Here is a 16581-nt window from a genome sequence, read left to right as displayed (position 1 = left end):
AGATTGCAACTAGGACTTGCTACTATACTTACCTTGGGTTTATGTGCTTTGGTCAACCTACCACTAATGCCCCCAATACTACCCTCTGGAATATGTTCCACGCTGACTATCTTTCTCTGGACCCTCTCTCCCCCATCCCCCCATCGCCTAGTTTAACATGACACTTCCCATCAAAATCGATGCTTTCAAATATTAAACAATTGAGAATCAAGTCCAAACATTAAGTAAAGACTGCTTTCCAGGAACATCTGAAAAAAAGAAAGGGAAGAAAAAGAGAATAATAATGCAAACTTTAACATACTGTAAAACTTTAGTCGCTACTGGTGTCGGTAAGATGGCACAGAAGACAATCCATGAGTCTATCTTCTGAGGGGGAAGCTAGCAACATACACCATTCCTTCTTACCTCACTTTGAAGCAAGTCATTGGGGTAGAGGACAAATCCCCTTCCTTTTTGGCAAAAGACGTACCAGTTTATTAAAAAAGCTAGTCTTGCTAATCGATCCTTAATTACCTTGTCTTCTACTTTCCAAACCTTTCCCTCGTTACTTGGCGCAGTCTTTGTAATGAGATCAGTAGGCCAATGGTTGTGGTGGGCATCCTTTTTATTTCAAGAGGACTATAATGCCTACTTGTAGGTTGGATTTTCTAATTGCCACGATCTTGAAGGTTGCAAAGGTACTTCTTCCAATGATTCCAGAAGACATTGGCAAGGTGCTGAGCTTGCTTGGGATGATTTTGAACCAGCAGTACAGTGATGTGATGGCGACCTGGAGCTACAGGGGAACCTTTTTTTTTTTTTTTCCTCACCGAACAGACTGGACTTCCTTATATGACCTCAAAGTAACTTGTGATTAATCTTCGTGTTCAAAATGTAGAAGCAGGCTATCCTTACAAAGGTTTGGTCCCTTTGATAGGTCTCCTGTGTGTTTACTTCATGTAGAACACATCAAATAATGACCTTTTTTGTTTGGGAACTTTCCTTGATGGTGGTTTACAGATGTGCCATCCACAATACTCTTTTTATGGTCCTCCATATTGGTTGAAAATTGATGAGCAACATGGATAAGTCTTGCAAGAACGGAAGACCACTTCGAAAAGCATTCAGAACTTTGAACTCTGCTTTGACTTCACAGAGGTGTTGAGTGTAACCTTATTACCAGACTCAGGATTACCTGTTAAAATGCAGAACCAGTGTGAATTGTGATGGGTTCATCGTTTTTTCAATACTATTGAAACCCAAGGAAGTTTTTTTGTTGTCTTCTCAAATAATAAAAACGGTGTATGGTTTGAATGTCAGACATAACAGCAACTGGTTCTTGTCTGTAGCAGAGCAAAACTCATATACGGTTGTTCAGATTAGGCCTGGAAGGAAAGACATTGAGGGAAACACTTTCATATTGAGCACTTGAGTTGAAGACCACCCAGATTATTATTATGCATGATTTGTATAGCGTATCACTTTACAACATTAGGGCAGACAGTATAGTTACAATTCAATACAGGAGGAGATGGAGAGCCCTGCTAGTTAGAGCTGACAATCTCTAGAGGATCTGATAACATTAGATGGGTAAAAAAAAAAAATCTGTGTCCAGCCGAATACAGTACATGTGTTGGAGGCTAAAGCATGAAGTAGGGTATGACTAGTTCTAAAGTGAGGTAGAGATCTAATTATTTAAAGGCAAACAACAATGTACTGTGTGTTTTTATGTTTTGCTATCTCTTATATGTATTACTGAGTATCTTGTCTAGCTATCTGCTCTCCAATTGCATTAGTCACAATCAGTCTGTCACTTCCACTCCTCTGTTACTACTTTAAACTTCTATTCTGATTAGACCTATGCAGAAGTGTACCCAGAGTTCTTTTGTCATTCTTATCCTTCATTGATTCCACATCAGAAAGTGGAATCCAAGATTTGTGTCCTTGGGTGAGGATTGAGTCTGTTTTGATTGAATGGTAGACCTTCTCACTGCTTGGGCTCTGTTTTCCACCTGGGTCCATGGCCAAGAGGGAATTTTTGCCCCATACCGGACCAATTGATTTAAGGGTTTCTGCCCTGAATTTGTCTCAAGGCATGGTAATGTGTGTTTGCACAGAACATAGTCTTTATGCACATATTTATCATGACAAAAAAAAATACCAGAATCAAATGTATTTTTTAATGTCATTTTCCATTATACTACTTTTTTCATTAAAATATTGTGCTTAGTGTTTAACCTTGAGGGGTTACTGTTCAAGTACATTTTTAACCTGTTACTGGAATGTTTACAGGTAGTAAGAAGACCACGAAGGGTCCAAATGGTTGTTCCAAGCAAATCTGAACCTGCTTTGGATATTATGGATGACTATACAGAATTTGAAAACCGAACAGCTTACAATGCATATAGTGACAGAAGTGTAGATCCAAGCCCAGGCTATAGAAGAGACCAAGAAAGGGGTCCTTATGAAAGAGATCATCGAGGATATGGAGCCCGTGCAAAAAGTGTTGACCAAGATCTTAATGTTGGTTATGGACTCAGGCAAGAATATAGTCGTGGAAGAAGTATGGAGCGAGGCCTCGATGATGAACAGAACTACCGAACCAACCAAAGCCGTGGCAGAAGCATAGACCGTGGTCTGGATGAGGACTTTGGGTACAGAAGGGAAAGAAGTCGAGGAAGGAGTCTTGACCGAGACTTGGATGACCCGCGAAGCTATGGAAGGGATGGCAGTCGTGGAAGGACCTTGGATAGAGATGACCACCATGATAGAAATGCACAGTATAGCCCAGACAGGGGTTATGGCAGAAGGGCTTCTCCTGAGCGCAAATATGAAAAAGAATTGCAGAAAAGTCGCGATAAACTTCAGTCTCGTAGCCCATCTCCTTCAGACACATCTACCAGTGTCCTTTTAACAAAGAAAAAGCCAAATGAAGGCAAGCAATTTTTTTTTTTTTTTCTATTTTATGTCATTTTTCTCTTTGTCAGTTACAAGTGTCATTGCATTTTTCTCTTTGTCAGTTACAAGTGCCATTATGTATTTCATTTTGTATTCCAGAGTATGGGCTTCGGCTTGGAAGTCAGATTTACATTAAGGGATTGACAAGTACTGGTTTGGCAGCAAAAGATGGGAATTTGCATGAAGGGGATATTGTTCTCAAGGTAGTTAATGCATATGGTTTTCTCATTACGTATTCTTCTTGTTTGAATGCGCTGTTTTGTTACTATAAACTTGATTAAACACGCATTCCCATTAGTTTAGATGACAGCTAAATTATGTAGAATAAACAAAAATATTTAAATATGTATTTCATATAAAAAAAGAAGCACTAGCTGTATGAAATTATGAAATTTTAAATGAGATGGAATATCCTAAAAAGCCTGTGAAAGCTTGTTGGAAAGATTGTCTACAAGTAATGATGCCGTTTTAGGAATGCCAAAACTTTTGTACAATATTTTTTACATTTTTTTTTTTTTTTTTTGCTTTTAGTACATCTTTAGATACAATTAAACTTTAGTCTGATCTACAACACAAGTAATTTCAGCTATGTATTTTTTTTTCTTTTACATCTAGTATAGTTTGAATCTGTCTTGATATTTTTTTTCCTGTATTTCCTCAGAGCAGCACTTGGGGAGTTTTAGTCAGCATTTTGAACTAACCAAGGCTCTATCTACGGTATATTGCTGCTCACAATGCTATCAATCCAATACTGTGAACATCATTACAATAAGGGATGGCCTCAATTTACTGCTGCCATTCATTATGTACTGCAAAGGTTTGGGCAGGCTTAATTGCTTAAAGGAGGGCCCTGCTTCTCTTGTAAGTCACAGGAGTGCACTTTGTTCTGCACTCTTGTGACCACCTATTGAGCTGGTCCAGGCTCTGTAAAGATCCTGACTTTAATCTCAGGAACCACCCAAACGCCTGGTCTAGCAGGTTGCTCAGCCTCTCAGTGAGCCAATGAGAGGCTGAGCCAACTGCTCCCTGCACAGCCTAGTGCGCCAATGAGCGCTGAAGGAGCAGAGTGGTAACTTGCAGTCACTGACTCTGGTCACTGAAGATGAAGAACTGGGCAATCAGCGGTCTTTGATCGATTGGTTCTCAGTCTTAGAGGCTGCGAGGGACAATTGCAGCATTGGACCACTGCTGCTTCCACCTAGGTGAGTAGGAAAGTTAGTTTTTTTTCAGAAACCCACACTTCTCTTTTTACATGTATCATATTCTGCAGATAGGTCCAGCACTTAGCTGTGCTCTCTTGCAGTGGTTTCTGGGTTGCAGGATTGGCTGAACATAATTCCAAATCCTTTGACAGGTTAAACCGTTTACGTCTAAAATATTTCTTTTGAATATTAACTGTTTGCCTGGAATTCAGCTTTGACATGTCATTTTCACTCTACAAACTATTTGTGGGCTTGTGGTCATATAGGCTAACTGTTGTGAAGCATGCAGGCTGTCAAAGCAGACCTCTCCCGAAAATGCTGCTTCCTGCTTATAATGGATATAATGTTCGGCAGGGGGGTTTATGTAATCTTCAGGCCTAAGTTGATTTAAAACAGATCTGGCAGCAAAAGGGTTAATCCTGCACAGATCAGTCAGTGTGCTGCTGTCCCATGGTGGACAAGCTGTGATGCCTACTGACGAGGAGCACGTCTCCTTCAGGGGGCCTCTATATATCAGTATGAAGTGATAGTGTATGAGATGGTTACCTACCCAGCCCAGCCCCCGCTATCCTAATAGAAGATCCCCCTGCAGGCTGCAGATAACAGTCATTGTTAGCCTAACCTTTTGCGGCCAGCCTCCTATCTACAAATGCCGGGAGGAAGCAGGAGCTCTGTGGTAACCGGAAGTGCAGAGGGTAAACGTCCCTGCTTGACATTTCCTTTTAATTTTACGTTCATTAACAAAAACAGAATTGATTTTTGTCCTAGTTTTTGTTAGTGCACGAAAATGTGCTGTACTTTTCCTTTTCCTCACTGTAGAAATGCTGTTGACGAAAATGAAGTTTTTTTTGTTGAAGAAATTCACACTGGTTTCCATTTAAAAATACCCTTTAAGGCCCCTTTCACACTGACGTCCCGTTCAGGCCCGCCTGTCAGTTTTTCAGGCGGACCTGAACGGGTGCTCCATAGAGCTCTATGGAGCGTCGGATGTCAGCGGTGACATGTCCGCTGACATCCGACCCGCTCCGATCCGAAAAAGTGTAACGGAGGAAAAAGCTATTTTTCCATCCGCCATCGGATCGGGTGACGACGGGCACTGCGGTCCGTCGTCATCCGATCTCCCATAGGGGAGAGCGGCGCTGTGACAGGTCTGTCCCTGCGCAGTGACGGACCTGTCATCTCCCTGCTCAGCGGGGATCGACGGAGTGATCCCCGCTGAGCAAATGGATATCCACGGGGCGGATCAGAACTGATCCGCCCCGTGTGAAAGGACCCTTAGAGTTTTTTTTTTTTTCATATATTTTACATCACAAAACTGCAGCAGCAGGAGTGAGGCTATGGGTCATAGGAAACAGGGAGGACTAGGAATTCTGGAAGGGAGCACAGTCTGCAGTTCACAGATCATATAGGTAGCAAATAGGAGGTTCTGTTGGCATTTATACAATTCTAAAATAGTTTTGGACTTGTAAATGAAAGTATATGTGTACTTGTAGTGGCAGAACTGTGTATATGTTGACATACTCTGTTTTACACAAAATTTCTACCCTTTAACTGCCACCAATGTAAGACTTATGGCAGTGGGGGTCTTACACGCACTCCTGGCTGCTGTAGTGTGCGCCTTTCTGATGAAAGCGATTCGGCAGCTTCACCCTCAAGTGCGCTAATTGTGGAGAAAATCTTTAATTTTAAGGCATTTAAATATATATTTATACATTAAAGTAGAATTGCATATTTCACCTCTTGCCAAGTGAATAACACACATATGAATTGGCAAGGAAAGTGGGTTTTATCACCCAGCTGCTGCATAATATGCAATCGTGGTGGCCTGAGGTTGTGTGCTGGGATTGTGCTTACTGCACTTCAGTCACATGATAGAGAAGCGATGCCACCTCCCAAACATTAAAGCCCACTTAGGCGTTAAAAGTCAATACAATTTTCTGTCTTGGCCCTACTATTGCATTATAATGTTTGCATTCTTGAAGCCTGTTTTATTTTTTCTTATGTTTTTAGATCAATGGCATTTTGACTGAGAACATGTCTTTAACCGAAGCTCAGGCTTTGATTGAGAAATCACGCGGGAAGCTTCAGCTGGTGGTTCTGAGAGACAAAAAGCAGACTTTGATCAACCTGCCTTATGTCGAAGACAGTGACTCTGAGATGGAAGGTGAGAAAACAGTGATTGTGTTAAAAGGTCTCTAAGCTTCAAAGAATTGGTAAACCAAACATACAATTTTCCTTAAAGCGGGAGTCCGCCGGGACTCCGGGTTTTTTTTTTTTTTTTTTTTTTTTAAAGTCAGCAGCTACAAATACTGCAGCTGCTGACTTTTAAAATAGTGACACTTACCTGTCCAGCGCGCCCGCGATGTCGGCACCCGAAGCCGATCTCTAGATCGACACTCGAGTGCTGCCGCCGCCATCTTGGGTATGGGAATCAGGAAATGGAGCCTTTCGGCTTAATTTCCTGGTTCCCTACTGCGCATGCGCGAGCCGCGCTGCGCAATGAGGACGGTCCCCGCTGCCTCTGGGATCTGTGTTTCCCAGCAGGCAGCGGGGCACTTGCGGAAGGGGGGCGGGCACTTGCGGAAATGGGCGTAATGTACGCCCCTTTCCGCAGAGAGCTAGCCCGGAAGTGGGTGCAGTTACCTGGATTATCCAGGTAACTGCACCCCCCTCCCCCCTGAAAGGTGCCAATTGTGGCGCCGGAGGGGGGGAGGAATCCGATGAGTGGAAGGTCCATTTTAGGGTGGATCTCCGCTTTAATATCAGAATAATACTATTGGCAAACGTGTATGTAAATATTTCCTATAGCGTATATATAATGTGGTTGTATAGTTTTTGATAGTTGGGGAGGTTGGCATATCTGTCATGGTTTTTATTGCTGTTTTGTGACCCTGCTGTGCAGATTTACTCCATTTGTCCTGGTGATCATTTTTACAAAAACGAAAATTGATAGGAAATGCAATATTTTGCAGCTAAAATAAGAGGTGAGGGTAAATCTTACAAAAAGGACACCTGTCCAAGTGGGCAATTCACCTCACTTTGGAGAGTTGTATTCCCACTTTCTGTTGCATCCGAAGGACAGGAAGTGAAGCAAAATATCCCAAACAGAACTAAGACAGCAACAAAAAAAAAAACTGACAGGTTTAGCCTTTGAAGAAGGAATGAAACACAGAGCACACAGACATAAATGTTATGGCTTATCCACTTTTAATGCATTAGGTCTGTGTACACTAGTTGTAGATTTAATCTCTATCCAATGGTAGTGTTTTTTTTTTTTTTTTTTTTTTTTTTTTTTTTGTGGGGACATTGGCTACCTGCTGATCTGCAAAAATGAAGTATCCTTATATAGAACAGCCTTGTATTTCTTGTGCAGACTACTATTCTTATTAGCCCTAATGTAATGAAGATTAACAATGGTAGACATGTTTGAAATGCTGCCTGGCTTGCAAACATGGCTTCCTCCCCAGATACAGTGGAGTGAACTGTTTTTGGCCCTCCTGATCACATGATTGCTGTGTCCAATCACAGCCATCGTGCAATGTGAATTAGAGCCATTTGTAAGGCAATCGGCTTTGCTTCTCCTCACACAGAGCATGTCAGTGAGAAGCGGAGACGATCGGTGAGTTCCGATCACCCATCTAGTGTCCTGTCAGTGTCCCCGCACAGTGAAAAACACCTATCGCGTGCCCAGGGGACAGCTGGGACAGGCGCTGTCCCCTGGGCGCGCGCCTGTCCCAGCTGTTCACATGGCTACAAAATTACGTTATAATTTTCTTTCCACATTTTCCAAAAACGTGTGGAAAAAAACATGTTTAAAAGACTCATTATGCCTCAGAATATGTGTTGGGGTGTTTGCTTTCCAAAAAAAGGTAGTTTTGTGGATAATTCCATTGTCCTGTTGCTCCAGGGCCTTCACAGTGCTGCCTGCATGTTGGGCCTCTGTATGTGGCCAGGCTGTGGAAAAGTCTCACATGTGGTATCGTCCTACTCAGTAGGAGTAGCAAAATATATTTTGGGGTGTAGTTGCAAGTTTACCTGTGCCATGTGGGAGAAATAAGACAATTTTGTGGAGGTGGGGGGGGGGGGGGGGGGGTGTAATTATTTTACAAACAATTGTGGGCAAAAATTGCAACTTAAAACTCACTATGCCTCTTGTCCTTGTTTGTTGTATATGCCTCTTACTAAACAACCTTGGACTGAAATATTTACAAAAAAGGATCATTTGGGGGATATTTGTACTGTTCTGACATTTTAGGGCCTCAACAAATGGACAGTCAGTACACCAGGATTGATCAATTTTCAGTGATGCGTAGCATAGCTTGTAGATGCTTTAAATTTCACAAAAAACAATTATACATTTACCAGGATTTTTTTTTTTTTAACCAAAGAGATATAGCAGAATACATTCTGGCCTAAATGTTATGATAAAATTTTAGATTTTTTGGGGATTTTTTTTTTTAACCACTTCTGCCCCGAAAATGATTTACCCCCTTCCTGACCAGAGCACTTTTTGTAATACGGCACTGCATTGCTTTAACTGACAATTGCGCAAATTTTGTTTGGGTGCAACACCCAAACAAAATTTGACGTTTTCTTTTTTGTTAAATTTTTTTTTTTTATTAGTAATGGCGGTGATCTGCGTTTTTTTTTTGTTTTGTTTTTATCGTGACTGCGACATTATATCGGACACACTTGACACTATTTTGGGGCCATTTGTCATTTATGCAGCATTCAGTGCTATGAAAATGCACTGATTACTGTGTAAATGACACTGGAAGGGAGTGATTTTAACTGTAGTGGGGATTGTCTCTCTAGAACGTGAGAGATCACTGCTCCCGATGACAGGGAGCAGTAGATCTCAGCCATGTTGCTAGGCAGAACAGGGAACTGCCTTGTTTACATAGGCGTCTCCCCATTCTGCCACTCTGTGACACGATCACGAGGTACACGGTGTGCGCCCACTATGCCGTGATTTAAAGGGGATGTACCTGTAGCCCATTTGCCCAGCTGTGCCATTGTGCCAAAGTATAGCATTGTGCGCTGGTCAGCAAGGAGTTAAAATGGAGTAGAATTTTTTTTTTTTGTGTGAACAAAGTGGTAGAAATTTAATTTGTGTACAGTGTAGCGTGACTGAGTAATTGTCATTCAAAGTATGAGAGCACTGAAAGCTGAAAATTGGTCTGGGAAGGAAGTGGGTGAAAGTGCCCAGTATTGAGGTGGTTAAAGTGTACAAATGTGTTGGCTGGGTTCGATCACTTTATTTAAACTTTTTTTTTTTTTTTCCTTTTTCCCTTTTTTAGATGATCCTCCTTATTCAAACAGAAGAAGAAATCCAAGGTCCAAAGAGCAATAAACAAAGGTTTGTACCCCAACATTGTTGACAGGCACAGGATAAGATCTGTGGAAACAATTAAAATGTTTTTTTTTTTTTTCCATACGTTTTTAACTTAACTCCTTCACATCGACAGTACGCGTATATGCGGCCTCGCTGGGCTTTTTTCCGTGGAGCCACATATGTTTATCTCTTTGTGCTGGAAATGCGCTACACACAGCAAGCTCCTAACAGAGCGAATTTATTTTGGGTTGTTCTTTGGAGGTAGGTTATGGTAGTAACAAGAAATATTCAGCTAATTAAAAAAATTATGTATATTTTTTTTTACAATTTTGGGCCAGTTTTCTTTTGATTAAAAAATAATCAGGCCATATCCACTACCATTTACCACCAAATGAAAGCCCAATTTGTCCTCATAAAAAATGTATAATTCACTTGGATGCACAAAGTAGTTGTGGTGATGCTCTATATTACCAAATGTATTGGGACACCTGCCTTTTCACGCACATGAACTTCAATGGCATCCCAGTCTTGGTCCGTAGGGTTCAATATTGAGTTGGCCCACCCATTGCAGCTATAACGGCTTCAGCTCTTCTAGGAAGGCTGTCCAGAAGGTTTAGGAGTGTCTATGGGAATGTTTGACCATTCTTCCAGAAGGCACTGATGTTAGAGAGAAGGCCTGGCTCTCAGTCTGCACTCTTATTCATCCCAAGGGGATTCTGTGTGGGTCAGTCAAGTTCCTACAACCCAGACTCCCTCATCCATGTCTTTATGGACCTTGTTATGTGCACTGGTGTGCATTCATGTTGGATCAGGAAGGGGCCGTCCCCAAACTGTTCCCACAAAGTTGGGAGCATGAAATTGTCCAAAATGGTATGTTGATGCCTTAAGAGTTCCTTTCACTGGAACTAGGGGGCCAAGCCTAACCCCTCAAAAACAACTGCACACCATAATACCCCCTCCACCAAACGATGTGGACCAGTGCACAAAGCAAGGCCTATGGAGACATGGATATGAGAGTTTGGGGTGGAGGAACTTGACTGGCCTGCACAAAGTTCTGACCTCAACCCAATAGAACACCTTTGGGGTCAATTAAAGCTGAGACTGAGCCAGGCCTTCTAGTCCACATGAGTGCCTGACCTCACAAATGCACTTCTGGAAGAATGGTCAAACCTTCCGACAAACACACTCCTAAACCTTGTGGACAGCCTTCCCAGAAGCTGGTATAGCAGCTGCAAAGGGTGGGCTTGAACCCTACGGACTTAGACTGGGATGCCATTAAAATTCTTGTGTAACGGCAGACGTTCCAATACTTTTGGTAATATGGTGTATGTACAGTTTTACTAACACATGTCGAATTTGCAAAATTGTGCTTCGGCATTATTTTGCTTTAACCTTAGGTAAGAGCTGTGAAAATTTGGAATATGCAAATCAAGAGCTGGTTCTGGCCAGCTCAGTAGATTGCTTTTAACCACTTTCAGACTGGACCATTTTGCTGGTAAATGACCAGAGGTCTTTTTACACTTTGGCACTGCGCTGCTTTAACTGGTAATTGCGCGGTCATGCAATGTTGTACCCAAACAAAATTTGCGTCCTTTTCTTCCCACAAATAGAGCTTTCTTTTGATGGTATTTGATTGCCTCTGCGATTTTTATTTTTTGCGATATAAACGTAAAAAGACCGCAAATTTTGAAAAAAAATGATATTTTCTACTTTTTGTTATTAGAAAAATCCAATAAACTCAATTTTAGTCATACATTTAGGCCAAAATGTATTCAGCCACATGTCTTTGGTAAAAAAAAAGTCAATAATTGTATATTTATTGGTTTGCGCAAAAGTTGTCACATCTACAAACTAAGGTACGTTTTCTGGAATTTACGCAGCTTTTAGTTTACGACTGCCTATCTCATTTCTTGAGGTGCTAAAATGGCAGGGCAGTACAAAACCCCCCCAAATGACCCCATTTTGGAAAGTAGACCCCCTAAGGAAATTGATAAGAGGCATGTTGAGCCCATTGAATATTTTATTTTTTTGCCTCAAGCGATTGAATAATGACAAAAAAAAAAATTTTTTTTTTTTTTTACACAAAGTTGTCACTAAATGATATATTGCTCACACATGCTATGGGCGTATGTGAAATGACACCCCAAAATAAATTCTGCTGCTTCTCCTGAGTATGGGGATACCACATATGTGGGACTTTTTGGGAGCCTAGCCGCGTACGGGGCCCCGAAAACCAAGCACCGCCTTCAGGCTTTCTAAGGGCGTAAATTTTTGAGTTCACTTCTCACTACCTATTACAGTTTTGAAGGCCATAAAATGCCAAGATGGCACAAAACCCCCACAAATGACCCCATTTTAGAAAGTAGACACCCCAAGCTATTTGCTGAGAGGCATGTTGAGTCCATGGAATATTTTATATTTTGCCACAAGTTGCGGGAAAATTACAAACTTTTTTTTTTTTTTTCACAAAGTTGTCACTAAATGATATATTGCTCACGCATGCCATGGGCATATGTGAAATGACACCCCAAAATAAATTCTGCTGCTTCTCCTGAGTATGGGGATACCACATATGTGGGACTTTTTGGGAGCCTAGCCGCGTACGGGGCCCCGAAAACCAAGCACCGCCTTCAGGCTTTCTAAGGGCGTTACAGTTTTGAAGGCCATAAAATGCCAAGATGGCACAAACCCCCCCCAAATGACCCCATTTTGGAAAGTAGACACCCCTAAATTTAGGGGTACACTAGTGAGACTAGGTAATAAATGGCGGGTGCCCTGAAACTATAAAAAAATAACTAACCAACCAGCGTCACCTGTAACAGTTATATGGTGATCACTGGTGAAAGGGTTAACTAGGGGGCAATTAGGGGGCTTTATGCGGTAGTATATGGGGGTCCCTGGCGCTATAAAAAGCTGCAGCGAACCTAAATACCTACCTGCCTAACTAGCGTCACCTGTGACACTAATACAGCGATCAGAAAAACGATCGCTTATTAGGCTGGGTTCACACTGGAGCGATGCGGGAACGCCACGAATGCGCGGCGGGTTCCCGCATCGCATGCCTCCCGGCGGCAGTTCACACTGCCCTATGCGAACTGCTGGGAGTGTCAGTGAAATGTTACTGACACCCCCAGATCAGTTCGCATATCGCAGTGCGATCTGCAAACTCGGATCGCATGGTGTGAACACCCATGCGATCCGATTCTGCTGCGGGCCAAAAAAAGGGTCCCGTGCGAATTTGCGGCGGGTGCGGCGGGTGCGGCGAATGGCTGAACTCGAATCGCACAGAGATCGGATGTGATTTGCACTGCAGTGCGGTGCGAATCACATCCGTTCTCATAAACCGCTGCAATGTGAACCCAGCCTTAGTGACACTGGCGATGGGGGGTGATCACGGGGTTAAACCTTTATTGGGGGGGTTAGGGGGGTACCTTAGAACTAAAGGGGGCTAACCCTAACTGCCCTAACAGTTATTAGTCACAAATGACACCCGCCGGGTGATCAGGGGGTTAAACCTTTATTGGGTAATAAATGGCGGGTGCCCTGAAACTATAAAAAAATAACTAACCAACCAGCGTCACCTGTAACAGTTATATGGTGATCACTGGTGAAAGGGTTAACTAGGGGGCAATCAGGGGGCTTTATGCGGTAGTATATGGGGGTCCCTGGCGCTATAAAAAGCTGCGGCGAACCTAAATGCCTACCTGCCTAACTAGCGTCACCTGTGACACTAATACGGCGATCAGAAAAATGATCGCTTATTAGGCTGGGTTCACACTGGAGCGATGCGGAAACGCCGCGAATCCGCGGCGGGTTCCCGCATCGCATGCCTCCCGGCGGCAGTTCACACTGCCCTATGCGAACTGCTGGGAGTGTCAGTGAAATGTTACTGACACCCCCAGATCAGTTCGCATATCGCAGTGCGATCTGCAAACTCGGATCGCATGGTGTGAACACCCATGCGATCCGATTCTGCTGCGGGCCAAAAAAAGGGTCCCGTGCGAATTTGCGGCGGGTGCGGCGGGTGTGGCGGGTGCGGCGAATGGCTGAACTCGAATCGCACAGAGATCGGATGTGATTTGCACTGCAGTGCGGTGCGAATCACATTCGTTCTCATAAACCGCTGCAATGTGAACCCAGCCTTAGTGACACTGGCGACGGGGGGTGATCACGGGGTTAAACCTTTATTGGGGGGGTTAGGGGGGTACATTAGAACTAAAGGGGGCTAACTCTAACTGCCCTAACAGTTATTACAGTCACAAATGACACCAATGCAAAAAAAAAAAAAAAAAAAAAAAAAATGACATTGGTGTCACTGTGACTGGGGGGCAGGGGTAATTGGGGGGGTGATCGGGGGGTAAAGGGGGGGTGTGAGTGTGCCTGGCATGTTCTACTGTGTGTGTGAGTGTTGGTGCAACTTACTGATCCGCTCTCCTCCGTGTCGGAACGAAAAATACCGACACGGAGGAGAGAATACATCACTTCCTCTCCTGTGTTTACATTACAGGAGAGGAAGTGATGTCACCGGGGATTTCTATTCGTCGGGAGCGATCGCGAGGGGGTGGCCATGAATGAATGGCCGTCCCCTCGTCCGGGATCGCTCCCGTACGAATACCGACCGCCGCAGGCACCGGGCGGGGGCCCGATCGGGCCCCCGACCCGCGGGAGGCAAGGGACGTACATGTATGTCCTTATGCCTGCCCGTGCCATTGTACCGACGTACATCGGCGTGCGGCGGTCGGCAACTGGTTAAAAAAGGCCTGGATTCCTTCCTAAATGTACATAATATAACTGGGTACTAACCTTTTTTTAGGTAAAGTTGATCCAGGGAATATCCGATTGCCTCTCAGGGGATCAGGAAGGATTTTTTTTTTTTTTTCTTATTTTTTTTTTTTTTTCTTATTTTTTTTTTTCCCCCTGCTGGAGAAAATTGGATCATGCTTTGCTTTTTTGCGTTCCTCTGGCTCAACTGTGGGTATGAGATTGTGTATATGTATTTTTATTTTTTTTTTCTCTTGGTTGAACTAGATGAACGTGTGTCTTCTTTCAACCTGACCAACTGTATCAATTCAGTGCGGTGGTCTTCTTAAGTACATTTCTTTCATTTAAAAAAATGAGCAACTTTAACATCCTTTTTAAATTGATGCCTTTATCACAAATTCAGGAACATAGTGAAAATAGTCAATCTACATAACAGCAAACATCCTAAATTATTAGGAAGATCATACAACTGTATTACAAAGAAAATGAGACCCTTTTTTTGTGCAGATACATAACGTGTGTAGGTGAAAATGCTTTTGGCTAATGGGGGAGAATCTGCGAACTTTAACCACTTCCCGACCAGCGCACGACGATGTACGTCGACAGAATGGCACGGGCAGGCATATTGGCGTACATGTACGTCCAATATTCGATGCCGCCCTGCCATCGGGAGCGCGCCGCCGGCGCGCTCCCGCGCTGGTCGGGACCCCCGTGAGTCCGGTCGCGGGACCCGCGGACTTGATCGCCGCGGGCATACACGCGATCGTCTCACGGAGCGGCCGAATGGAGGAAATGCTGTATAAACAACATTTTTCCATTCTGCCTACCAACTAGTGACGCTGATCTCTGCTTCATGTGATTGGAGCAGAGATCAGTGTACACTAAATGAAAGCCCAACCCCCCCACAGTTAGTAACACACCCCTAGGAACACTTAACCCCTACACTGCCACCCACTGGTTAACCCTTTCACTGCCAGTGTCATTTACACAGGAATCACTGCATTTATATAGCAGTGATTACTGTATAAATGACAATGGTCCCAAAAATGTGTCAAAAATGTCCGATGGGTCCCCGACAATGTCGCAGTCACAATAAAAATCGCAGATCGCCGCCATTACTAGTAAAAAAAAAAAAGAATAAAAAATTATTAATAAAAATGCTATAAAACTATCCCTATTTTGTAAACGCTATAACTTTTGCGCAAACCAATCAATCGCTTATTGCGATTTTTTTTTTTTTTTTACCAAAAATATGTAGAAGAATACGTATCGGCCTAAATTGAGGGAAAAAAATGTTTTTTTATATATTTTTGGGGGATATTTATTATAACAAAAAGTAAAAAATAATGCGTTTTTTTTCAAAATTGTCGCTCTATTTTTGTTTATAGCGCAAAAAATAAAAACCGCAGGGGTGATCAAATACCACCAAAAGAAAGCTCTATTTGTGGGAAAAAAAGGACGTCAATTTTGTTTGGGAGCCACGTCGCACGACCGCGCAATTGTCAGTTAAAGCGATGCAGTGCCGAATCGCAAAAAGTGGTCTGGTCTTTGACCAGCAAATTGGTCCGGTCTGAAAGTGGTTAAAGTGGTTACGCCACTCTAACCTGCAAACACCATCAGCACCGCCTCCTTTTGCAGTATTTCCTCCTGTGTGTGATTTATTCAAATAAATTCTGCAAAGACCTAATTTCAGAGCCAAGATTGCTATCACATGACAGTGCAGCTCTCTCCTTTCCTCCTCTGACAGATGCAGTGGGAGGGGCTGAGATTCCCATGCTGACGTCTGTCTGAAGAGGAGGAGGAGAGGCTGCAGGTCACGTGATTGCAATCTTGGCTCTGAAATTAGGTATTTGCAGTATTTATTTTTATAAATCACAAACGGAGAGGGACACTGCAATAGAAGGCAGTGCTAATGGTGTATACAGGTTAGTGTTATGCAAGCAGCAGGAGGGGGGTGGAGCGGCACTGTCGCGACCAAACAGGCGAGTTGGAGGCACGTAAACCGACCATGGTGTCGGTGCTCAACAGCCATGCACAGTGGTCAGTTTACATAGGGGAGGGTAGAAACTGTGAGGAACAGCCAGGTTTTTTAGGTGTTACAGGGTTACATTGTTGTATAACCTGCTTTAAATGAGCAGGATCCATTTATTTTTATTCTTTTGGGGTTAACATACGCTTTAACTTCAGCTTTAGCAAAGCAGTAGCAAGAGGGTTTATTTGTTTGCCCCATATATAGAGCAATTCTCAGTTAAAGAATTGTCAGAATAACCCCCCGTCTCTGTCCGACTTTAGAAAAGATTCCTGCACTTTGACTACTTTGACCTGACTTTGATATGAATTTAATGC

At 43.1% G+C, this 16581-nt stretch overlaps 1 protein-coding gene across 2 annotated transcripts in view; it reads left to right on the top strand.

Annotated features, from left to right (window-relative positions):
- The window catches only part of LOC143974009 (tight junction protein 2-like), a 67913-nt gene that overhangs the window by 51057 nt on the left and 275 nt on the right, over positions 1–16581 (top strand). For both annotated transcript variants that reach the window (XM_077474975.1, XM_077474974.1), the window contains exons 6-9: positions 2272–2914; positions 3037–3140; positions 6150–6303; positions 9440–9498. In XM_077474975.1, the coding sequence (XP_077331101.1) occupies positions 2272–2914; positions 3037–3140; positions 6150–6303; positions 9440–9492 (954 nt within the window). In that variant the 3' untranslated portion in view covers positions 9493–9498. The remainder of the gene's footprint in view (positions 1–2271; positions 2915–3036; positions 3141–6149; positions 6304–9439; positions 9499–16581) is intronic.

The sequence above is a fragment of the Lithobates pipiens genome, unplaced genomic scaffold (assembly GCF_037356315.1).
Source record: "Lithobates pipiens isolate NorthernLeopardFrog02 unplaced genomic scaffold, aLitPip1_a1.2 Scaffold_13, whole genome shotgun sequence".
Classification (NCBI taxonomy): Eukaryota; Metazoa; Chordata; class Amphibia; order Anura; family Ranidae; genus Lithobates; species Lithobates pipiens.
Note: the sequence above shows the minus strand (reverse complement) of the source record. Positions and strands in the feature narration are given on the sequence as shown.